Source organism: Balaenoptera borealis (assembly GCF_965194805.1).
Source record: "Balaenoptera borealis genome assembly, chromosome: 3".
NCBI classification, from domain to species: Eukaryota; Metazoa; Chordata; class Mammalia; order Artiodactyla; family Balaenopteridae; genus Balaenoptera; species Balaenoptera borealis.
This window is the reverse complement of record NC_138866.1, coordinates 145,405,655-145,428,273: the sequence shown is the minus strand read 5'-3', so window position 1 is coordinate 145,428,273 and position 22,619 is coordinate 145,405,655. Positions and strand designations below refer to the sequence as shown.

General features: G+C 41.3%; 1 protein-coding gene across 4 annotated transcripts in view; it reads left to right on the top strand.

Moving 5' to 3' along the window:
• Positions 1–20,602, top strand: part of NTRK3 (neurotrophic receptor tyrosine kinase 3) — a 370,144-nt gene extending 349,542 nt beyond the window's left edge. For 2 of the 4 annotated variants that reach the window (XM_082386934.1, XM_082386935.1), the window contains 2 exons: positions 17,027–17,185; positions 20,198–20,601. In XM_082386934.1, coding sequence (XP_082243060.1) covers positions 17,027–17,185; positions 20,198–20,383 — 345 coding nt within the window. In that variant the 3' untranslated portion in view covers positions 20,384–20,601. Of the gene's footprint in view, positions 1–13,298; positions 13,341–17,026; positions 17,186–20,197 lie in introns of all 4 variants that reach the window. The other 2 variants (XM_082386938.1, XM_082386939.1) reach the window with 2 other exon arrangements.
• The last annotated feature ends 2,017 nt before the right edge of the window (positions 20,603–22,619 follow it).

The following is a 22,619-nucleotide window of genomic DNA, read 5'->3' as shown; positions in this document are numbered from 1 at the left end:
GAACTTAATCCTGTTATTTTTTCTAAGTTGAATCCCCACCTTTAAATGAGGATGGAGAATGTTATCCACTGGTTCATGTTTGTGGTCCTGCCAGAGATCCAGCCGGTGATCTGTGAGCTCTCTCTTCTCAGGCACCAAGTGTCCTGCCTTTAGAATTGAAGGGTCTTGTTTCATGGCTCCGAGAAGAATCCGTCTTTCCATTGGGTGAAGAGGAGCATTCCATTCTCCAGAAAGCTTGGAGTGTGAAAAGTTGCGTATTGTTCACCTTCTTGCCCTAGTTGGAGCCACTCCAGCAACTAGTCCGTGGAGGGATTGCAAGTTTAACTCCAGCTCAAGGAAGCTAGATAAGGCAACCTCTAGTCTAAGAAGGAGGTGCATGTTTTTTATGTCAGGTCCCATGATGCTCTTCCAAATTCCCTTTGCCTGGGATGTAGCCATTGATGGTAGGCTTCTGCTGTGATATGAATTGTTTACTGAAGTAATTAAAATATGCAAAAAGTGTTCCCTGTCCCCTATTTTGTGCTTCTTCCCCAGCCACTTCTGGCATTTTTTGTTGGCAGTTAATAAAACAAAAAGGTGGGCCCGAAGGCCCAAGTCTCCCTCAGGTTAGAATGATTAATTTGGAGTGGTTTGGAAGTAGCAGATTTTACCTCTAGCTACAGCCGTGCCTTTCTGGCTGATGTGTTCAACCTGCACTAAGCACTGTAATGGGGGGATGGCAAATGCTTCATTGAGAGCACAGGGCAAGTGGAGGGAGGGGGGAGAAAGGAGGCAGGGGTTGGTTTGCTTCTTATGGCAGCACAAAACCAAAAAAGACTTCTCTTTCTGGGAAGCCCAACACTGAACGAGCCACACCCAAGGACACCTGAAATTTAGTTCCTAATCCAGCCTCAATCTTTACCGTCACCAAATACCCCCATCTACCTGCACCCACAGAAGTTCAAAACCTATCCCCCTATATTATCTACATCCTCGATGTGGAGTACGCTTCTTGCAAATATGTGCTAAGATAGCAATGCTACTAGCACAACCATAGTGATTATGGGGACCATTGGATTGACGCTTGCCATGTGCTGGATACTGTGCCAAATGCTTTACGTGGATTATTTTATTTAATCCTCATGGTCATTTTAGGAAGTAAATACCAGTTGATGTTTAACATATGGAGAAACCGAAGCTCAGAGAGGTTAAGTGATTTCTGGAGGTGACATGGCTATGAATTTGTGGCCTTGTGTCTAACGCTGTATCATGATGTTATACTGCCTTTGCTGTACGATCTGCTTAAGGGTGGGCCACCTTCTGTTCCCATTCTGGGGACCTGTTTCTGCACCCAGCAGCTTTTTAATTAATTAATTAATTAATTAATTAATTAATTAATTTATGGCTGTGTTGGGTCTTCGTTTCTGTGCGAGGGCTTTCTCTAGTTGCGGCGAGTAGGGGCCACTCTTCATCGTGGTGTGCGGGCCCCTCTCTGTCGTGGCCTCTCTTTTTGCGGAGCACAGGCTCCAGATGCGCAGGCTCAGTAGTTGTGGCTCACGGGCCTAGTTGCTCCACGGCATGTGGGATCTTCCCAGACCAGGGCTCGAACCCGTGTCCCCTGCATTGGCAGGCAGATTCTCAACCAACCACTGCGCCACCAGGGAAGCCCCAGCAGCTTTTTAAATGGGAGATCTTATGCTTTTTCAACAGCATTGAGTAGAGCATGCAGGGTGCAAAGTTTGTTAGAGGCTTTAGGTCTTACCTTCCACTGGCCCAGAAACAGCTACCTGCCTTTTCCAACCTCTGGCCCAGAGAGATGAGAGATGTGTGAGCCACATGCATCATGACCCGAGGGTTCTCACAATGAGGGAAATGGGAAGACCGCAGCTGGCCAAACCTCTTTTAGAGACAGTTCAGAAGCAGCCCCTAATGATGGCAGGTGTCAGACTAGCACAGAAATCCCTGTCATTGTAGGAAATAATACTATACATCAGTACTTTCAAGGGTAGTCTCATGCCACGGGCTAGGCTTTATAAACATTCTCTGATTAGTCTTCACACATTCTGTCTGAGATAAAGACCAGGAGAACCAAACAGAGGCTGCTTTAAGCTGTCTGTTTCTGGGACAGCTGATTTGGGACCCCCGCAATGGAAGGGCAAGAAGGTGTTCCCACGACCCAGGCACTGGGTCTGCATAACAGACATTATAAATGGCGGGTCAAGTGTGCCAGGCTGTTGGAATCTTGAAATTAGAGAAAAAAAAAAGCCTTCAGTTAAGAAGGCCACATAGTCTAGCCTCTCATTCAAAGCTTAAGAGGTGGGGATTCAGACTGAGCTTATTTACAGATAAGGCCTCATTGGCTTTCAAGGGATGCTATTCCAGCGATTATTAGAAAAGCTCTTTCTCTCATGGAGCCATTGGTGCACATCTGCTGTCTGTTCACCCCTGCTCTTGGATGGAAAGCCCAGGCTCATAAGATGATATCATAAAACTAGAATCGTGATTAAAGAATTCAATGCTGTCGTCTTAAGGCTGGTGGGATATTCATTCAATAGGAAGTATTATTGCTATTGTTATTAATGTCTCTGAGAAGATGGCTGGAGGAGACAATTATAATTCGGTTTGCTTTTGGAGGAAAAAGATCCCATCTTAGTCTTTGCTTTTTAAAATTCAAATTATCTTGTTCTTCCTTTTTTCCCCTGAGGCCTCTCTCATAGGCTATGCAGCCACTAACTGGCCGGGTCTTGTCTTCCCCGAGATTCACATTAGGTGCACTTCCTAAGTGTCTAAACCCTGCTTTGGTAAACAGCCAAATATTCCAAGAATCCGGGTTTGGTGGCCACACTGCTCCTGGAAGCTCCTTTTAGCCGCTCCCAGTGCTTGTAGGTCGAATTGTCTTGAACCCACAAAACCCCTAATGAGAGAGATTTGGAGTGTGGCAGTGGATTAACTTTTAGCTTGGTCTCTACCCACCATGGACTTGCTGACATTCCATTCTTGAGCTGGTTTCCTTATCCATAAGTCAAGAATGGTGTCTCTTTGTTGTAAGGGTCTCTGAGCAGAATGTCCAAGTCCCTGAAAAATTGAGAGGTGCTATTCATTCATTAAACATAGACATTGAGAAATTAGCATCTTTCAAGAAAGATTTTGATCCAGAGTCACATGCATGTGTATGGGTATTGAAAACCCGCCATGTCTCTGTTCCATTTAATATCTCATTTAGTGTCTGTACCTGTTCTGTGTAGCTGCATTATTGCCCCCATTTTATACCCTAGAAAGCTGAGTCTTCAGAGGTCAAATACATCCCCTAGGGTTGCTTAGCTAGTAAAGGATATTGGCCAAGTTATAAATTATCCTTTTTGCTCTGTTGGATCTTCTGTTTCTTCATCCTATACACACATTTTCAATAGCAGTTGTTATATTTTTCAGATTTGGGGAGGCATCTAAATATTTAGCAAAGCCATTCTTACTTGAAAGGGATTATTTTATTTTTGCTAAATAAATCTGAATCTAAACCAAAACCTATCAGTGCCTGAGCTGTACAGGGTAAATTAAAAATCTAGATTGATCACAAAGAGGCTTTATCTTCCTGCCTTCCTTTACCTGTTGATGTTTAGCAAGCACTTGGGGTCTGAATGGATCAGTCTGGATCCAGTGTGATCCATGGATCTGAGCTGAGCTGATATCTCCAGCTTTGTTCAGCAAGTTGGGCCCTTTTAACAACATCCCTCAAGTTTGTTTCCATGAGAAGATATGAGTGCAGCCAAGAGGCTCCATGTCTGGGCATTTGGGAAAGAAAACCAGAGCCAAGTCATTTTTCAGCCCACATCTTTGAACTTGCAATGTAGGCTCTATAAAAATATACATTGGGCTTCCCTGGTGGCGCAGTGGTTGAGAATCTGCCTGCCAATGCAGGGGACACGGGTTCGAGCCCTGGTCTGGGAAGATCCCACATGCCACGGAGCAACTGGGCCCGTGAGCCACAATTACTGAGCCTGCGCGTCTGGAGCCTGTGCTCCGCAACAAGAGAGGCCGCGATAATGAGAGGCCCGCGCACCGCGATGAAGAGTGGCCCCCGCTAGCCACCACTAGAGAAAGCCCTCGCACAGAAACGAAGACCCAACACAGCCACAAATAAATAAATAAATAAATAAAAATTTAAAAAACAAAAACAAAAACAAACAAAAAAACATATATATACATTGTTTGGGGCAGTAAAGGACAAGGAGTTCTCGGAATGAGTGCCAGAATTTAGACAGGATTTAGAAAGAGGAAAACAAACGGGGAAGTTATAAAAGGTATGTCTTCCTGGGGCTTCCATCTGAGAACTTGCTCCCGGCAGACGCAGCTCTAGGTAAGAGAGTTGGGCAGAATCACAATGGGCCTCTTTATCCTCTAGGCTCACACTGTTAAACAACTTGGCTCTTAAAACTCCTTGTATTTTTGGACAACTCCAGTGGTATTTCCTAATCCTGGGGCTAGAGGCTCAGCCTGAAACATCCATTCCACCAAAGTTCTCCTAAACGGATGTTCCTTGCTTAAGCCGTCCTAAAGCCTGCTTCGAGGGAGCAGTGCTATAATAGTGTCTTTGTGAGTTTCCTCTGCACCTTCCCTCCAAAGAATTCCAAGCACCCATTAGACCTGGGGCCGTGATCTTCAGTTTGTGTCTATAAGAAGTTACATAATAATTTGCCCTACTTGATGGGGAAGAGGAAGAGAGACAAAAAGAAGACAAAAGCAATTTTGCCTTATTAAGTCAGAAGTCTGATGTCACTATAGAAAATCTCAGTCTTTTGTGTAAAGGTTTCATCCATGAAATTTCTGCAACTGGTGTGAAGCCACAGACAGACACATATTTATGAATGCACACACACATAGATTGTAGATCTAAACCAAACAAATATTCAAGCTAATATATCCCGAAGGCACACAACATTACAACAGGAGGAAACTCAGAGTTCTGCCAGGTGACCCAAGGTCTATACACATCAGTGAGGAAAGTCGGAGACTATAGATCCAAAATTTAAACTTCATAAGATTCAATCTGTGTGTTTTTGATTTGTACACCTTTATGTATGTATGCTCTTCTCCACTAAAATGTTCACATTGAGAACAAGACTCTTTGGGACTTCAGTTACGTTTCATTTACTCTCCTTAGTGACCTTGGACAAGTCACTGCCTCTCTTCCAGCCAAGGTTTCTATGCCCTTAGGGAGATTAGATAATTTCCAAGGCCCTTCCCAGCCCTGTGTGTTCATGAACTATAGCTTTAGTGTTGAATCTCTCCTTTCAGACCCTGGATTCTAATGAACTTGGATTTGAGGGGCTGGACAGTGTGCAGTTGTAGGGCAGACTGGTCCCCTAAAGATGCACCAGGAATCCAGATGGCATCTGGAGGGAAAGAGTATAGGTTCAGACACCAAAGAAGCATGCCTAGTGAATGATCAAATTTTAGAGCTGGGCAGGGAGGTGAAAAGCTGGTTGAAAATACAGCATCCTCAACTCAGAAGACCACCCTGGAGAAAGTGAGGGGAGAAGGGAAGAGGGGGAGGAGAGAGCAGTTAGAACTGAGAGAGTTCCCTGAGGGCAGACTGCCATTTCTAAGGCTCCGAGGGCCTCCCATATATGTGGGGAGGGAGCTATTAGGAGAGCCCAGCAGTTGGAGGCGGGCGGGCAGTTAGAAGGGTTAATTCCAGGAAGGAGGGCTCTGCCATTCTGGCGAGTTTTGAGGCTGTCAGCAAAGCTAACCAACTGGTTTAGAGTGAAACCATTTATTTTTGCTATCTTGGAGACAGGATGCAAGGAGTTTGATATATATATATACAAAGGACTATTACTCAGCCATGAAAAAGAATGAAATAATGCCATTTGCAGCAACATAGATGCACCTGGAGATTATCATATTAAGTGAAGTAAGTCAGACAAAGACAAATATCATATGATATCACTTCTATGTGGAATCTGAAAAAATGATACAAATGGACTTATTTACAAAACAGAAACAGACTCACAGACACACAAAACAAACTTATGGTTACCGAAGGGATTAGCAGGGGACGGGTAGATAAATTAGGAGTTTGGGATTAACGTGTACACACTACAATCTACAAAATAGGTAAACAAGGACCTACTGTATAGCACAGGAAATTATATTCAATATCTTGTAATAATCTATAACAGAAAAGAATCTGAAAATCTACAGGTATGTGTCTATATATGTGTGTGTGTGCGTGTGTGTGTATAACTGAGTCATTTTGCTGTACACCTGAAACTAACACAACATTGTAAATTAACTATACTCCAATTTTAAAAAATGGTTAAAATGAAAAAAACAAGCAAAAAAAATACTTTGGGCCTTTCCTCCTACATTTAGGTCATTTATTTCAAGAGGTGTCAGAGGGAGGTTTCACCAACTTCATATGATCGGGGCATGAGCGACAGACCTGTGTTTATATCCATGACTGTACTCACATGCATGTGATTGACATGCACGTATGTTCATCTAAGCAGTCTCCTTCCCGATGCATGGATGTGTGTGTCTGTATTGGATGTAGCTAATACTGATATGCAGCCCGTGTGGGTGAAGACCCCAGACCCTCGGGCGTAAGAGTGGCAGTAATTTTAAAGACTGTGTTTAGCGGCTGGGACTCCTACCCGGGGCATGTTCAAGGTGACTGCCCCCCGCCTGGCTGATAAGCTGCTCAGACGAGCAGAGCTGTGTGTAAGAGGCAAAGCTGCTGGGGCATTTGGGAAACCAGGAGACTTTCCAGGGGATGAAGAAAGCATATATGCTAAGCCTATTATTTTCCATAACGCATATGGAGACTCTTCTATGTGCTGAGACATGCAATTAAGAGAGATTAAAATTGAATAAATTAAAAATAATGACACCATAAATGACAATCTTTATGATAATCTCCTGATTAGGGTATTTTGCCATTAATGTACATTGCAAAGTTTCTATAACTCTTCAGAAAGCATCTGCCATTCTCATCTGCTTTAACAGATTTTGACATGGCCCATATAGATTAGTGATTACAGAGGAAGCTTGAATCCTTCCATTGGTATCAATAATGCCCTGTATTTGCTCACCTTTGCTGGGTCCTGATTTCTTTATCTGGAATATATGGGTCACTTTGTCTCCTTTATACCTTGTCAGAGTTATGTGAGGATAGACATTTTGAACTTCTGGGACAGAAGCGGGCTTCTGTATGTCCTTTGAAGAAGCTGCCTCCTTTTCTGTGTAATTAGATGCAGAGACCTGAGAGCCTTCTCGAGCTCAGCTGAGTTTCTCTTTAACCCACAGCAGTAGGTTCCCTCTGACTGCAGGGAAGCTGGCATCATTCTATGGAAATAAGCAAGACAATTTCCTTGTTCAGGAAAGGCAGGCTGCGAAGAGAAGGGATGGCCGTGCGGAGGGGGGGCGGGGGGAGGTTTGCCTCCCACCAGGAACTCTGCCCCAGGGCATCCGGCCCCCAGAAGGAAAAGGAACCTGGCAGCCTCTGCAGCCACCCTGCTTTCCACCCTTCAATCCCACTTACTCCTGGCCCTCAGGGCAAGGCTGGGAGTGAGGGCTGAAGGCTTGAATGAAAGAAATGAGGCTGGAGGATTTCAGGCAAGCACCTGAGGCTGGAGGTGAGGCTGTAGCTTTTGCTTTCCTCTTTTCACATCCTCTCCCAGGATATAGCTGCAGGCCTGAGGATGGGTGGCATACAGCCTTGGGGAAAGATAGAAGTTAGCCAGAGAGACTCTAAACTTTACACCCTAGATGCCCAGGCTCTACACCTGTCATCTTCAAATTTTAATGCCCCTAAAAGAATTTTGAAAAACCATGTATGTCCCTTTGCATGTTTTAAGTTGCCATCTAAAATCGTCAACATATATATATATATTTTATAAATTTATTTATTTATTTATTTATTTATTTATTTTTGGTTGTGTTGGGTCTTCGTTTCTGTGCGAGGGCTTTCTCCAGTTGCGGCAAGCGGGGGCCACTCTTCATCGCGGTGCGCGGGCCTCCCACTATCGCGGCCTCTCTTATTGCGGAGCACAGGCTCCAGACGCGCAGGCTCAGTAGTTGTGGCTCACGGGCCCAGTTGCTCCGCGGCATGTGGGATCTTCCCAGACCAGGGCTCGAACCCGTGTCCCCTGCATTGGCAGGCGGACCCTCAACCACTGTACCACCAGGGAAGCCCCGTCAACATATTTTTAAGTATGTCATTTCCACAGCGGTTGTAAATATTGACATTAAAAAAATACATCGCTCCTTTAATGCTAATGAACTTTAAATACCAGAGCAATTTGACCCATCATCTATAAAACACATGAACAAGTACTTAAACACTCAGGTTTACATGGTTCCTTTTTCTTCTTGAATTTATATTTTCATTCCAGTTTCCCTACCAAATTTTATCCTTATGGATTCTCGTTTTATGCATGAAAGCCTTTTATTGGCCATTCTGTCATAATTTAGTGTGACAGAAATATGTACAAAGATTTAAATATAATTTTTAATGCCCCATGACCATAAGTTTCTAGATGTTAAGAGATTTGGATTGAGTTATCATTATAATTATTAGTAATACACAGAAATAGGCAGTAGATCAAAATAATGTATATATATCACAACTTTTGATGAATGTGAAAGATAAGGTGTATAATATTTTTGGAAATACATCTTATATTTTTTGATTAGTTTGTATTCATTGATGAATATTATTTATTGCTAAGGTAAGGAATTAGGTTAAGGTTCAGGATCAATTCTATTACTGTTTTTTCATTTTTATAAATATAAGAAATGAGAAACGTTATTCACAATAAACCGGATGGGAAAGGAAAGAATTTTGTTACTGTAACATGACAATTCTTTGAACTCATATCTCTTTTTTTGCCTAAAATCACATATTGGTCTCTTATCAGAATTTCTTTTTAATCTTCCCTCAGCTGATAATTCTTTGAAGTCTGTCCCCCTTCAGTGGTTTGAAAAGAATTGGAAACCACCAGACTTGCAAAAGAATTTATTTCCCAGTCACTAGAGACATTCATTTTCAACACCCATACCAATATTTCACAGAGTCTATTCATTTGTCCTCTGTAGGTTTTCCATCCTAAGATTTAGAATGAGTGAGAGATTTGTCTTTCCTTTTGAGAGTGGCAGGCATGTGTGTGTGTGTGTATGTGTGTGTGTGTGTGCATGCACAATTGGGCAGGGAAATTGCTGGACCACAGTGGGTTCTCAGTGTTAGATAAAATCCATAAGAGAATTGAGGCTCTGCATAATCCTTCAAAACCATCCTTGCCTGGGTACCCATTGGAAAGACTTTGTGTATCTCCGAAGTTATGTTATTGAAACCATTTCAGTGGGCACTGCAGTCTATCTCTGTCTGTTACACTCCATGGAAATTTTAGGCTATTACCCGCTAGGGGGAGTGAGAACCACCTGAGCTATACGTAAAGAGCGCATTTCCCTGTTGACAATAACAAAAGAATGGAAACAACCCAGTCCTATCCATAGTGGATAGATTGGATAAACTGTGGTGTGATCATGCACATGGAGCCCTATCTAGCTATAAAAGGAATGAGAGAACCCCAGTGGGGGAAAAAAGTAAAGTATGTAACAGGTATGGTATCCTACTTTTGTTTATGAAAGTGAGGAAAATGAATATAATCCATATTTGCTTATGTTACAAACAATAAAAGAATAAACTAAAAACAAACATAAAATGGTTGCCTCTGGAGGAGGAGGAGATCAGGGTGAGGAGAGTGAACAGAGATGGAACTAGACTTAGATTTCATGTACCTCGATTTTTTGGTTTGACTTTAAAACCATGTAACGGTTTTTGCATCGTTGTAAAACATTATGTTGAATGGGAAAGAAAAAGCAAAGCAATTCTTAAAAATCAAAAGCAAAATGAAACGGATAAACCTGTGTATTAGGTTGGTGACTTCGTCACTCAGAGAGGAATTATTTCACGTGACTTTAAAAGATAGCAATGTTTTAGGTATGTCCCTAGTAGGTATATCTTAAAGATGAAAAGAACTGCAAAGACTGTAGACAGCTTTCAGCAATCACGTTGTTAGTAATGATACTTGAACTGAATTTGAAATATATATATTAGGATAAAGCAAATAAGTAATACTACTAATGTGAGAATCAAGATTTCCAGCATAAGAAAAAAAATACGGATATAAAACCAAAGTCAAATAAAAGCTCTGTAATCCTAAATTTGAGTTGGAAAAATCCATATAAACTCCTGAAGTATTTTCTTTCGAAAGAAAAGTTTTTCCTAGTTATTTCCATTATAAGGACCCAGAAATACTGACCAACCCAACAGCAGTGAGCATTCCTGGCTTCCATAGTGTGGTCTCTAAATTCCATTGTCCACCAAAAGGATCCAGGGTTCCTTGAAAAAATGACTGAGTCTAGGGCCAGGGCAGCAAATGGACAAGATGAGCCTAGGATATTTTTTCTTGTCAGAAAGCAAAGATGCTATCAAAGACCACTGGGGTTTGGTGAGAGGTGCCAGCTTGAAGAGGCTGCTACTGGCCAAAGATTGAACAGTGAACATCAAAAAGAGCAATTATAATTGATGGAAACACTTCAAATGTATTAACACACACATACACACACACACAAGCACACACACAAAGAATTGATGATGCTTCTCAAAACCAAACTAAAACAAAACAAACCTCTCTCACTGGTCACCTTTGGAGGACGCTAGGGAAGGGACTCATTATTCTGAGAACTGGTAAATAAAAGGAGCTTCTAATATAAACTATTATCAGTGTAATCAAATAGTTAGTGAAGGAAAGTTTTCATTCACAGAAGATTTCCAGCTAATCTATGCAGAGGGAATGCTAGAATTAGAATGTCACCCTTTTAAAGCCACTAATGAAATAATGGATCTGGGCAATGATCATCAGTGGCCGCTGACATCGTTAGGTAAGAGGGAACTTTGTAAAGGAAGATCAGGCTGACAGCACCCGAATCCACAATAACAGAGGTGGTGGAAGGTATTACTCAAGGTAGTGTAATCCAAAGATCTCCAAGGACTTATTTTATTTTTAGACTCATTTCTTGGAATTTTCGCCTTATTCCTATCTATTTCCTATTTTAAGGCTCAGCTTTCAGATCCTTAATGTATCTCATTGAGAGCTTGGATCATTAGCAAGAATTTCTCAGGCAGTGCCTAGACAAATTACCTTATCTTCATCTGTGAAATGGGGATACTAGGGAATTCTACCACATAGGACGAGAGAGGGGATTAAATGTGGGGTGTGTGTAACATCCAGTGGCTGATATTTAGTGTGCATTAATTAGGACTATTCTTATTAAGATTATTATTTCAGCCCATTGCTTGCCTGGCTAGGTTTCACCATGGGGATATTTGTCAGTATTTTTTTTACCAAGGAAGGATTTGACCACTACCTTTCCCAGACTGGATCTTTCCAATGTGGGAGGACACAAGAATGCAGGTAGCTCTGAAGGAAAATCAGTGTAGTCTAAGTGGATCTATGGGAAGTATGGGCAATCTAGGAAATCAGGTTTGTTCTGCTGCTCACTACACATAGGGCACAGTCATTGCACTTTATGTGTATTATTTTTTGTATTTAGTGATGCTCAGTTGGTTTTTATATACATCATCTCACTTTAGACACAGCCGTTGCTTGACTCCTATGTTGAAGATGAGGAAACTGAAATTCAAAGAGGTTAAGAGCTTGTCAAAAGTCACATCAGAATACAAGCTTCTGACTTACAACTTATTACTTTTCTTTGTTATATCACAGTTCACTTGAAATGTTTTACTCCATTTCTGGAGGAACGTCATATAAACTTCACCCACATTGGTGGTGCTGCCCAGTGAAAATCTTGATAAAGTTCTTTTTAGTGGTACCTCTGTGGTCAATTAATACCCTTCTGATAATTTTCTGCCCAGACGCTTAAGCTCATCAAAGTTTACACCAGCACACTCAAATTTCTCTTACGGTAAACTTGGAAATTTCAATTTGGAATGGCTCTTCCGGATTGTGTATAAAATCATCAAATGAGGCAAACAACCAGCATCAATTTGGAGAAATCTGTTATTTACCATTTTTCATCAAGTAAAATGTTCCCATATTCCTAACCTCTTTTTCTTTTTATTCAAGAAACCAGGTACATTAAACCATTCCACTAGATTCTATCAAAAACCCAATTTTTCTTCAAAAGTAATATTTTGATTTAGAACGTAAATAAATTAGGTCCACTGGTTTTCCTTTAGTCATATGTTTATTTTTTTTCTTTTATTGTTTAAAATTTTCAAATGTGGCACACGATTATGATAAAATTACAAACAGCATAGAAATACATACTATAGTAAAAAAAAATGGAATTTTCTCTTTGGTAGGTTCTCCCTCTCACTTTCCTTTCTAGAGGAAACCACTGGTTTAATGGCTATATTTCTGGACCTTTTTCTATGCATTTACAGAGTTATATAATACATTATTGCCTTTTAATATATTTGCTTATGCATACACATTTTTACATAAATGAGAATGCTAATATATATTTTTAATGTTTTGCATTTTCATTTACTATATCCTGGACGTATTTACATATCACTCTACATAACTCTGTAACTCTACTGTATTCCTTTTAACTGCTGCATATACATTTAATGATGAACAAATTGCTGCCCTTAAAGACAATGAAATAAAATATCTTCAACGAAGTATTTTTGCTTACATGAGCAAGTATTTTTCCAAGACTTCTAGAAGTGAAATTGCTGGATTAAAAGACACTTAACATCTTTAGTGTGGACAGATTCTGCCAGGCTGCCCTCAAAAAAGGCTACCCCAGTCTTAGCAAGGAATAACTCTTTCCTCAGGACCTCTCATGCACTGGATAATACCAGTCTCTTCATTTTCCCCACATAATATTAAAAAAAATGTGTCTTTTATTGTTTTAATTGACATTTCTTCATGTGTTTGTGGCCATTTGTAGCTGTTTTGTGAATCATCTACTCTTACCCTTGATTCATTTCTCTGTTGGATTTCTTGTTTTTAACTAATTTAAGAAGCACTTTATAATATATGGATTTTAATTCCTTGCTACATATATTGCAAATATTTTCTCTGTCATTTGTCTTTTAACTATGCTTATTTTGTATTTTGCCATGCAAAAGTATTGAATTTTTTACCAGTGGTATCTCTGAATTCTGTCCTTTATGACTCCTTGAACATGTGTCTTATTTAGGAAGGCCTTCCTCTCCTGAGGTTATCCAAATACTTTTCTAAGTTTTCTTCTAATATGATTATTGTTTTGTTTTTTATGTTTAGCTCTTTAATCCATCTGGAAATGATTTTTGTATATGGTGTGAGGTAGGTATCTAAGTGTACTTTTAAAATGAATAGTTCATTGTCCCAACACTGATTACTAACCTATCATTTCATATATTAAATTCCAGTATTGATACATGGGTCTGCTTCTGGACTCTATTTTGTTCCATTGATCAATGAAATTGTCTATTCCTATGCCAGTAACACAGTGTGTTCATTCCTGTAGTTTGATAATATGTTATGCTATCTGATACAGCAAATATCCCTGGTTGTTCTATCTCAAGTATATCTTAGTTTTTTTTAATCAAATATTTACTCCTCTCAATGAATTTTGGTATCATATTGTCAGTTTCCAGATATCAGTCCATTGAGGGTTTTATTTAGATTGTGTTGAATTTTTAGATTAATTTTAGGGAAGAATGAGAGGTTCATGATATTGAGTCTTCCTATCCAAGGAAAAGACACATCTTTCCATGTATTCAGATCTTCTTTTATGTGTTTCAATACTTTTCTTTACATAGACCTTGTATATTTTCTGCTAAGGCTATACCTAGGAATCTTAAACATTTTGTTGTTGTTGCTAATATATGAGCATGTTTATTTTCTATTGAATTTTGAAGTCATTTTACTAGTGCATGAGAATAGTCTGATTTTTGTATATTCATTTCATGTCTGGGTAGCTTACTAAATCATATAATGGTTCTAATTGCTTTTTAGCTAATTGTCTTGAACTGTCATATCATATGCGAACAATGGTGTTTTGACTCCTCCTTTTCAGTATTTTTACCTTGTTTTTATTCCTGCTTTATTGTAGTGGCTAGGGCCACCTGAAAAGTATTGCATAAAATCAGTAATAGAAGATACCTTCTATGCTTTCAATGTTTTATCAGTAAATATGATATTTAGTATATTAAATACAGGAAATTACTTTTTATTACTAATGAATTAGGGCTTTTAATCGGGAAAGGGTGTTGGTAATTTTGGGCATCTTTTGAAAGAATGGCTTTTCTTCTTTTGTTTTTGCCTTATGTTTACTTTGTTTCTTCTCTTGGAATTTCAGACTTCCTGTGAGGATAATATGTGATTGGTGTTTATAAATGCCTTTTAGATAATTGAAAATAATATGCAACTTTTTCAGGAGGCTGAAATATACATGCATCACTCATATATATCAATTAAAACTCATTTTTATTTTTTAAATGTATCTTTATTTTTGTTGTCTTCTTGATCTGTCATTTTGCAAAATAAGTGTTTTAATTTTCCATTGTAATTGTAGCTTTGTTAGTTTTCCTTTATTTATAACCTGTTTTACTTTTTATACATTTTTGTTGCTATCTTAATTGGAGCAAAAAAAGTTCATAATTTTCATAATGGCAAATTTTACCATCTTCAAATATAATATAGACCACTTTTATCCATTTAGTTCTTGGCTTTCTGAAATTTTTTTATATATGCATTCAATTTTGATATATTCTATATTGAATATATGACATATATTCAATATACTATATATGAATTATATTTTCAATGTATATTACACATATTGAATATTATCTATTCAATATATATTATATATTCAATTATATATTGTCATATATTATTGTGTATAATGAATATTATACACATTGTATATTCAATTTTTTTACTGTTTGTTATATTTTTTATTCTTTCAAAAGTTTCAGTATTTTCAAAATTCTTTCAAAATTTTCAGAATTTTCTGTTATTTCCTTTTAAATATGTCTTTTCTAGATAACATGCATCTTGATTTTTTAACATAAATTTTTCTCTTATTTAAGAGGTACCATATATAGCCCATTAATTCTTTTTGTTTATAGTGATATTATTTAAACTTCTTTTTCATTTTGTGCTATTCACTATTATCCCTCCCCCTTTTTGTAGTCTTTTTGGTATTGGTTAGAGATTTTTGGTTCTATTTTCCTGAAACTGGTTTGGAAGCTATATGTACTATTTCTATTCTTTTAGAAACTACTTTAAAATTTTAGCAAGCACCTTTAAATTTAAACTGTTATAATCAACAACTGATGACTTTCTGTAAGCTCCCTTGCCCTTCCTTCTAAAAGACAGAGCCTTTATCAGGCTTTTGATTATTTCCCTACCTACTCGTCTGTGCACTTATTGTTGAAATTATCTGGAAGTTTCATTCCAGAATATTGTTAATAATAGCAGTGATAGTACTATTTGTATTATTACTATTATTATTTACTTTATGCCTCTATTTTATGGAAATCATTTATTAGTGATTATATTACATTTTACTACCACATTATATTACATTTACTACCACATTACTACCACATTAAATAATTAGTGACCATTATTTAGATTTAAATTGTGTTTTTTGTGGCTTATTTGCTTTGCACTGTTTGTTATATTCCAAGTCATCGTATATTTTAGATTCTTTTTCCGTTTTTCTGGAGTACATCCTCAATTAATTTTTTCTTCTGTGTTTTTCTCAAAGGCTATGAGTGGTAAACATTCTGAGTCTGCTTGTCTGAAAGAAACATCTTCATTTGTCTTTACATTTGATACAGAGCTATCTTGATTATAAAATCCCAGGTTGAAAACAACTTCTGCAAATCCATATTATCATTTATCTTCTAAAATACTTTAAGTGGATAAGGCAAACATGATCTCTTTTTTTTTTTAGAAACAAGGTTGCCCATTGCCAACAAGTCATTCTTTCTTAAGTGTTTATGATTATAATTCCTCCAACTGGCCCATCATAAATATGAGAACTTTGATTAATACCAATAGTTCATCAGGACATTTATAGAGAGCTTTTTCTATCAGTCAAAAGCAGTTTTCTAACAAGTTTCATGTATTAGCCAGAAGTTCCAATTTCTGATGCTCTATTTATGAATGATACAGTTAGTTCCTGAGTTCTAAAACATGCTGTGAATTTTCTTCCACTTATGCTAATAATATCTCTAACCTCCTGGGCAGTGAGGATTTCCCTAATGTTTTTTCTCAGAAAAGTGTACCCTGAATGTCAGTCACTTCCTCTTGCCCTTCACTGTCAGATCTGTAAACCCACAGGTGGCTGATGTCCTCCTCGGGCTATTTTAAAAAAAACACTTTCCTTACTGGCCTTTGAGATCTTGATAAGAACAGTTGTGAATTCTCTTCTGGTCCACCTGATTCCTCATTAGCATGTGGTCTTTCATACTTTTGAACTTCCCTATCCCCTTCACTCAAAACACTGAGTTCTAAGTAGCAGTGAGAAATTCAGGACTGTCAGATAAAGCTAAAGTCATAGTAGTACAGATTAGATGCACATGGACCATGCTGTGCTTTAACCTCCTTGGCCAAGGAGTCTAACCTAATTTTTGCAAATACTCTGATACTTGGTAGCCTTGCTCAGTGATTCTGTGACTTCCCTCTGGACTCCCTCTCAAGGTTAGATTTGATTGTAGTATCAGATTCTGAAATCTTCTCTCCCACTTCAAATCATCTTGTAATCTTTCTTTATAGTCCATGCCAAGGAACGTACCTTCTTTAGGTGTTATCTCTAATTGCTACTCTAGCTGCCTGCAGTATCGTAGGCTTATCTCCACTGGCCCCCCACCCCCGTCACAAAAGTTGCATCACGTTTGGCTATCTTAGAATAAGATGCATCAAGAGGGCATCTGCCTATGAAGAGTGCAGACTGATGTGACTGATTCTGGCAATCTGGTCACTGTGTGTGCTTCTGTCTCAACCCCTTTTAGGTGGGAGGACATACCATGCTCCCCATTCGTTGGATGCCCCCTGAAAGCATCATGTACCGGAAGTTCACTACGGAAAGCGATGTGTGGAGCTTTGGGGTGATTCTCTGGGAGATCTTCACCTATGGAAAGCAGCCATGGTTCCAGCTCTCAAACACAGAGGTACAGAAAGGGGGCAGATGGGAACCTTGATTTGGAGGAAGGCTGATAAGAGACATCTCAGGCCAGCACTTAGAGTGTGTAAAACATTAGGTGGGGTTTGGAGCCAGCAGAGCAAATGTTGGCAGAAAACAGGAGAGACCTTCTTGGTAGAAAAAAAAATATAGCTTTAGGAAATGTGCTGTGATTGTCAAGAGAACATGAAATCAGATGTCGAAATTGAGATGCAAGTCACGGTTCTGTTTGCTCTGCTACACTTAAAAATCACAAATGTTTCACCAAGACAGAAAGTGAAAACAAAAAACAACTATGAGTTTTTCAATTGTGCCATCTTGTGGAAACACCTACTATGCCCAAGTCATCTGGGTCCCCAAAGGCTTTAGGTAGACCAGGCCCAGAGGTGTGCAGGAAGGTGAACTGGGAAGGCAAATTTCATGTTACTGATAGAGCTGTGTGTGGACTTCCAGGAATAAGATGAATCATAACAGTAAATGTAATAATATACACATTATGTATTTTTATACTTTTGATTTACAATATTAATAAAAAATGTTAGTCATCAAATTTAATAATAGCTAACATTTAGTGCCAGGCATTTTCCTAAGCACATTAGCCTATATTAACTCAGTACTTTTCACACAAACACTTGTTGAAATTCAGGACAAAGGAAGGGGCGCTGCTTGGGGTTCTGGAATGGACTGGCCAGAGGTGAAAGCATCAGCCTGGAGAAGGCTTGGGCCGTGGTCCAAAGCAAGATGCTTCTCAGTGACATTGTGTCGTCCCAGGGAACTCAGTCCAGTTTGTAGACAGTAAAGGGCTTGGTCTCCCAACCCAGCAGACCTATAAAAGATTGCAGTTTATGGTCTTCTGTTTTCTGGGAAAACATGAACATGAGGACCTTTTAATATTAGAATCCTATCTGAATATTCCAGAAAGTACCTCTCTTCTTGGAAGCTATGTTCATTTTTGCTTTCCTATACCCTGACCATTTAATTAAGTAAATGTCAAAGACTGAAAAGAAGGCATTTCATTACATTTGTAACGTCTCATCATTTGCAAACTGAATGGGTCCTGACCACATTTCCCAAAATAGGACAAAATATTTTGACGACCTTTAAAGAAAATGTAAGTGTGTATATCAGAACTCATTTGTTATGATGCTTTAAAAAATTATTGTTTTCCTGGGTAGGGGGTAGTGGTAAACATACACACACATACACACGCATGCGTGCATATATACACATGCTTGTGTACACATACTGGCACATTTGCATGCACTCAGGCACACAATGCACCCTGATCACAGCCCCTACGTAGTTTGGTTGCCCTAGTAAAGAGGGGATTCTGGGCTGAGGGTTCTATTGGTCTCAGCAGATGATCTGTCCTGGATACTTAAACTGGCTTAGAGTAGCTAACGGGGTTCTTGTGGTCATCTCTGACACTGCTTGGTAAGGCATTGGCCTTGAAGATGGGCTTCCTACCCCCAGCCACCTCTTCCACTCCACCAACCCCAGCAGTGAAGTCCTGACAGTCACTGATAATGAGTTTCTCTATTGAAATTGACAAACTGGAGAGCCCCACACTGGAGGAGACACCACCCTTCAGTGCTTTTGATCTTAGCACTAGGCAGCGGCCACTGCAGTTTGAACTGGACCCCTTTTCATGGAGGGGAAGGTAATGGAAGGTGGAGACAGGGTTCAAATAAAAACAGGGAACAGGAGCAGCTGGAGACCTTTCAGGCTGGCAAAGAACAGAGCCTAGCGGGCCTTTGCAGACTCTGGGGTGACCAGGACCAGGAAAGTGCTAACACAGTGATTGTTTGACAAGCCATCCCAGAGTCAGAGTGACATGAGCCCACACTCCAGACAAGGCGCTGTTGGGGTAGCCTAGGGAGATAAGTACTGTATACAGATTAATGGGGGCAAAGAGGGGAAATAACATTTTTCACATACTCTACTAGAGAAGATTCTGTGTGATTTTATCATCACGGTCTGTCTTCAAATGAGGAAACTGTGGTTCGGGGTACATAAGTTGCCCAAGGTTACAGTGGGAGAGTTAGGGAGAAGTTAAAATAACCTGAGAACTGTAAGATAGAACCTTGAAAATTCACATAGTGTCAGCAAAGAAGTCTTTTTGAGGAATTGGAATTGAACTGCAAATTACAGGCGTGGTCCTGAGGGGCCAGCTGGGGATGGTCCAGCTGTACGTTATTTGCTTTCTTCCTACTCCTCCCTATGGCCTCCCGTTTGGTACAGTGGCTCATACAATCCCTTTCCCTGGCCTCATTTGGTCCTTACAGTAGTCTTAGGAGGTGGTCAAGGGAGACATTTGATCCCCATCTTACAGGTGAGGATGCTGAGATCCTATGAGGTTAATTGACTTTCTCTGGACACCCAGCTGGGCAGTGGTGAATCAGGTGGTTAGTCCTAGTGTTAAGGACTTTTCAAGAAACAGGATACATGGTTTAGTGCAAAGAGCAAGGGAGGATGCGCCTCACTGAGGAAGGGACCTGTGTAATGGCTTAGAGGTAAGCATCACATGTGCACCGAGGCTGTGCCTGGGAGGGGAGCTTGTCAGGAAGTGGGAGCCATGGAGGGGCAGAGCTCCTTCAAGGGGGTTTCCAAATCATGCAGGCTCCTAAGAGGGGGTGGGACAGGTCAGATGCCAATCCCCACTGCCAAGTGGGAAATGAATGCAGCTCAGTCATCTAGATAAGATTCAGGACTAGAGAGGAAGAGAGAAGTGAAAGGAAGAGTGTCTGTGGGAGTTGGAGGCCTGGCCTAAGAGATGGAGAACAGAGGGCAGCAGTGGGCTGGACCAGCCGGTGCTAGATCATGGCCCTTGGAACCCATGCACAGGACAGACGAGCATCTCTGGTCTCCAGCCCAGACTCAGGAGGGTACCCCGCCTCTGCCCTGAAGCTCATCAGTGAAGTCATTGCCTTCTGCTGCGCCTGAGCCACAGGACCAAGGCTGAGCTTTGGTGATAACTTCCCTGTTCTCCTCCCTTTTTCAGGTCATTGAGTGCATCACCCAAGGTCGTGTTTTGGAGAGGCCCCGAGTCTGCCCCAAAGAGGTGTACGATGTCATGCTGGGGTGCTGGCAGAGGGAACCGCAGCAGCGGCTGAACATCAAGGAGATCTACAAAATCCTCCATGCTCTGGGGAAAGCCACCCCCATCTACTTGGACATCCTTGGCTAGTGGTGGCCAGTGGTCGTGAATTCATATTCTGTTGCCTCCTCTCTCCCGGCCTCACACCCCTCCTTTTCCACCGCACAGACTCTTTTCTTCCATCCTTGACTGAAGCAAACATCTTCATATAAACTCAAGTGCCTGCTACACATACAACACTGAAAAAAAAAGAAAGAATAAAAACCCTGTAAGGTAGTTTGGCATATATATATATATTATATATATATATATATAATATATATATATATATATATATATATATATATATTTATCTATCTATCTATCTATCTATATCTACAGAGAGATAACCTCTTCTCTAATGCACAGAGAAGCTGCTGATATACAAACCATAAGACTGTAACAACAACTCAGAAAATCTTAAGTATTATGAATGCAATTGAAACTTCCCTTAGACGTAGGCTGTGGCCCGTGCTTCTTCAGCTCCGACTTCTGGGAGCAGAAGACCTTGACGATGCACAGAGACAGTCTTCGCGTTGGGACGGAGGAGCTGGGGTGGAGCGCCAATCACTGCTGCACAGGTGATCATCTGCACAGGGGTGTTAGCTCCAAGCTCTGCATATGTGCATGGGCAGACCTCATCGACAGGCTCAGCAAGGAAAGAACACCGAACCAGGGGGCTCTGGGACGCCTCACACATCCCCTGACCACCTCCTCCATGCCTTCCTCCTTTCCTCCACCTCAAGACGATTTTCTAATCTGTCTTTTCTAGAAAATATAGTCCTGATGCTTTGGGGAGTCAACCATGGCGCCTACAGGTAAACACTGAACAAACAACAACGACAGCAAAACATAAAACCATGGCAACAGTGGACTACATCCATCTTGTAAAACCATGCTCAAGTTCCTTCCTAAATTTGAAAGAGATGTGTCATCTCTCCTCTGAACTTCAAGAACTGGACTTTCTGGATTTCAAGAACCACAGAATTAAAAGCTGAAATCTGAACCCTGTCAAGGCAGTGCCTCCTGTCTTTCCATCATTGGAAAGTCTCCTTGGCCGTACCCCCGACATTCAGGCTATTGGGGAGTTAAGGGGGGGTGTCAGACATCCCCCATGTTGTCTGCACATGTGGGCACAGCAGGGTTCCAACGGCAGGAGACTTCATTCTTTGCAGGTCTTATAAGGTCTGCCCCTCTGGGTCGTCTATTTCTCAACCTGCCTTCTCTAGATTCTAGCTCCCACTTCCTGGGCCTCTATGAAGTCCCAGGTAAAGCCCACTGCCGAGAAAGGGGCCCAGGTCCGGCGAGAGGCCGGGGCAGTGCTTGCTTCAGGAAGCCAGGCAGTGGAGTGGGCAGGAGCCGGGGGGCGGGGCGGGGAGAATCTGTTTGGCACCTACATCCGGCCCCTTGTCATTCTCCTCACGTTTCCAGCCCCGGGGAGGATTGATGCATTTGCCTTTGAGTGCTGTGAAAATGCAGGGGCTGAGAAATCACTTCTGTGGACTGGGGGCAGGGGGAGGGGCCGAGGCTGTTTGGGGGGAAGCATCCAACGCCTGGCCGCTGCCGCAGGCTTGGCATCTTAATGAGGACGGAGCCCTGACCAGGGAGAGAGAACGAAGCATCTGGGCTGGGGCCAGCTCCCTCTGCCCCGACACCAGGGGAATCACTGCCTTCCCAGCTGCCGCTGTCAAAGACTGCGACAGGGGCGGATCTCCGGGCCCCCCTGACCCATGACAACAAAATGCCCATGGAAACCGACAGCCTAGCCCCACAGAGCCCTCCCGCTGGGGAGAAGAGGATGTGCTTCTCCCAGGCCACCGGTCCCTCCGCCTCCCCCAAGCACAGAGCTACCGAATGGACTGGGCTTTGCCCAACTGGAGCCTCTGGGTCCCCCGACCTGCACCCCTCTTGGCCAGCTTCAGGGACCATCAGCACCCTGGATGCTCTGGTCAGCTGCAGTGCAGGCATCCTGCGTGGGGTTTGGGACTGAATTCTGTGTTGGTGGTTTTGCTTCTTTTTTTAGACCCACAAATATTTTTATTCCGAGCTGTGCTCGGACTGTAGGCCATGGTGGCGGGGGTGGAGGGTGGGGTGGGGGGGGTGGAGGCTTGCTTCAGGGATGGGTGGGGTTGCTGAGCGGGGCTGGGAGGGGAGGGAGGGGAGTTGGAGTTGGGTGTGGCTTTTCTCTCTGTGCTTCGCTCTCCCAGCCCCGAGGACTTTGGAGGAGAGCTCTTGGGATGGACCCCCTCAGAGGAGTCCTGTGCTATCCTATGGCAATCGCCCCCCT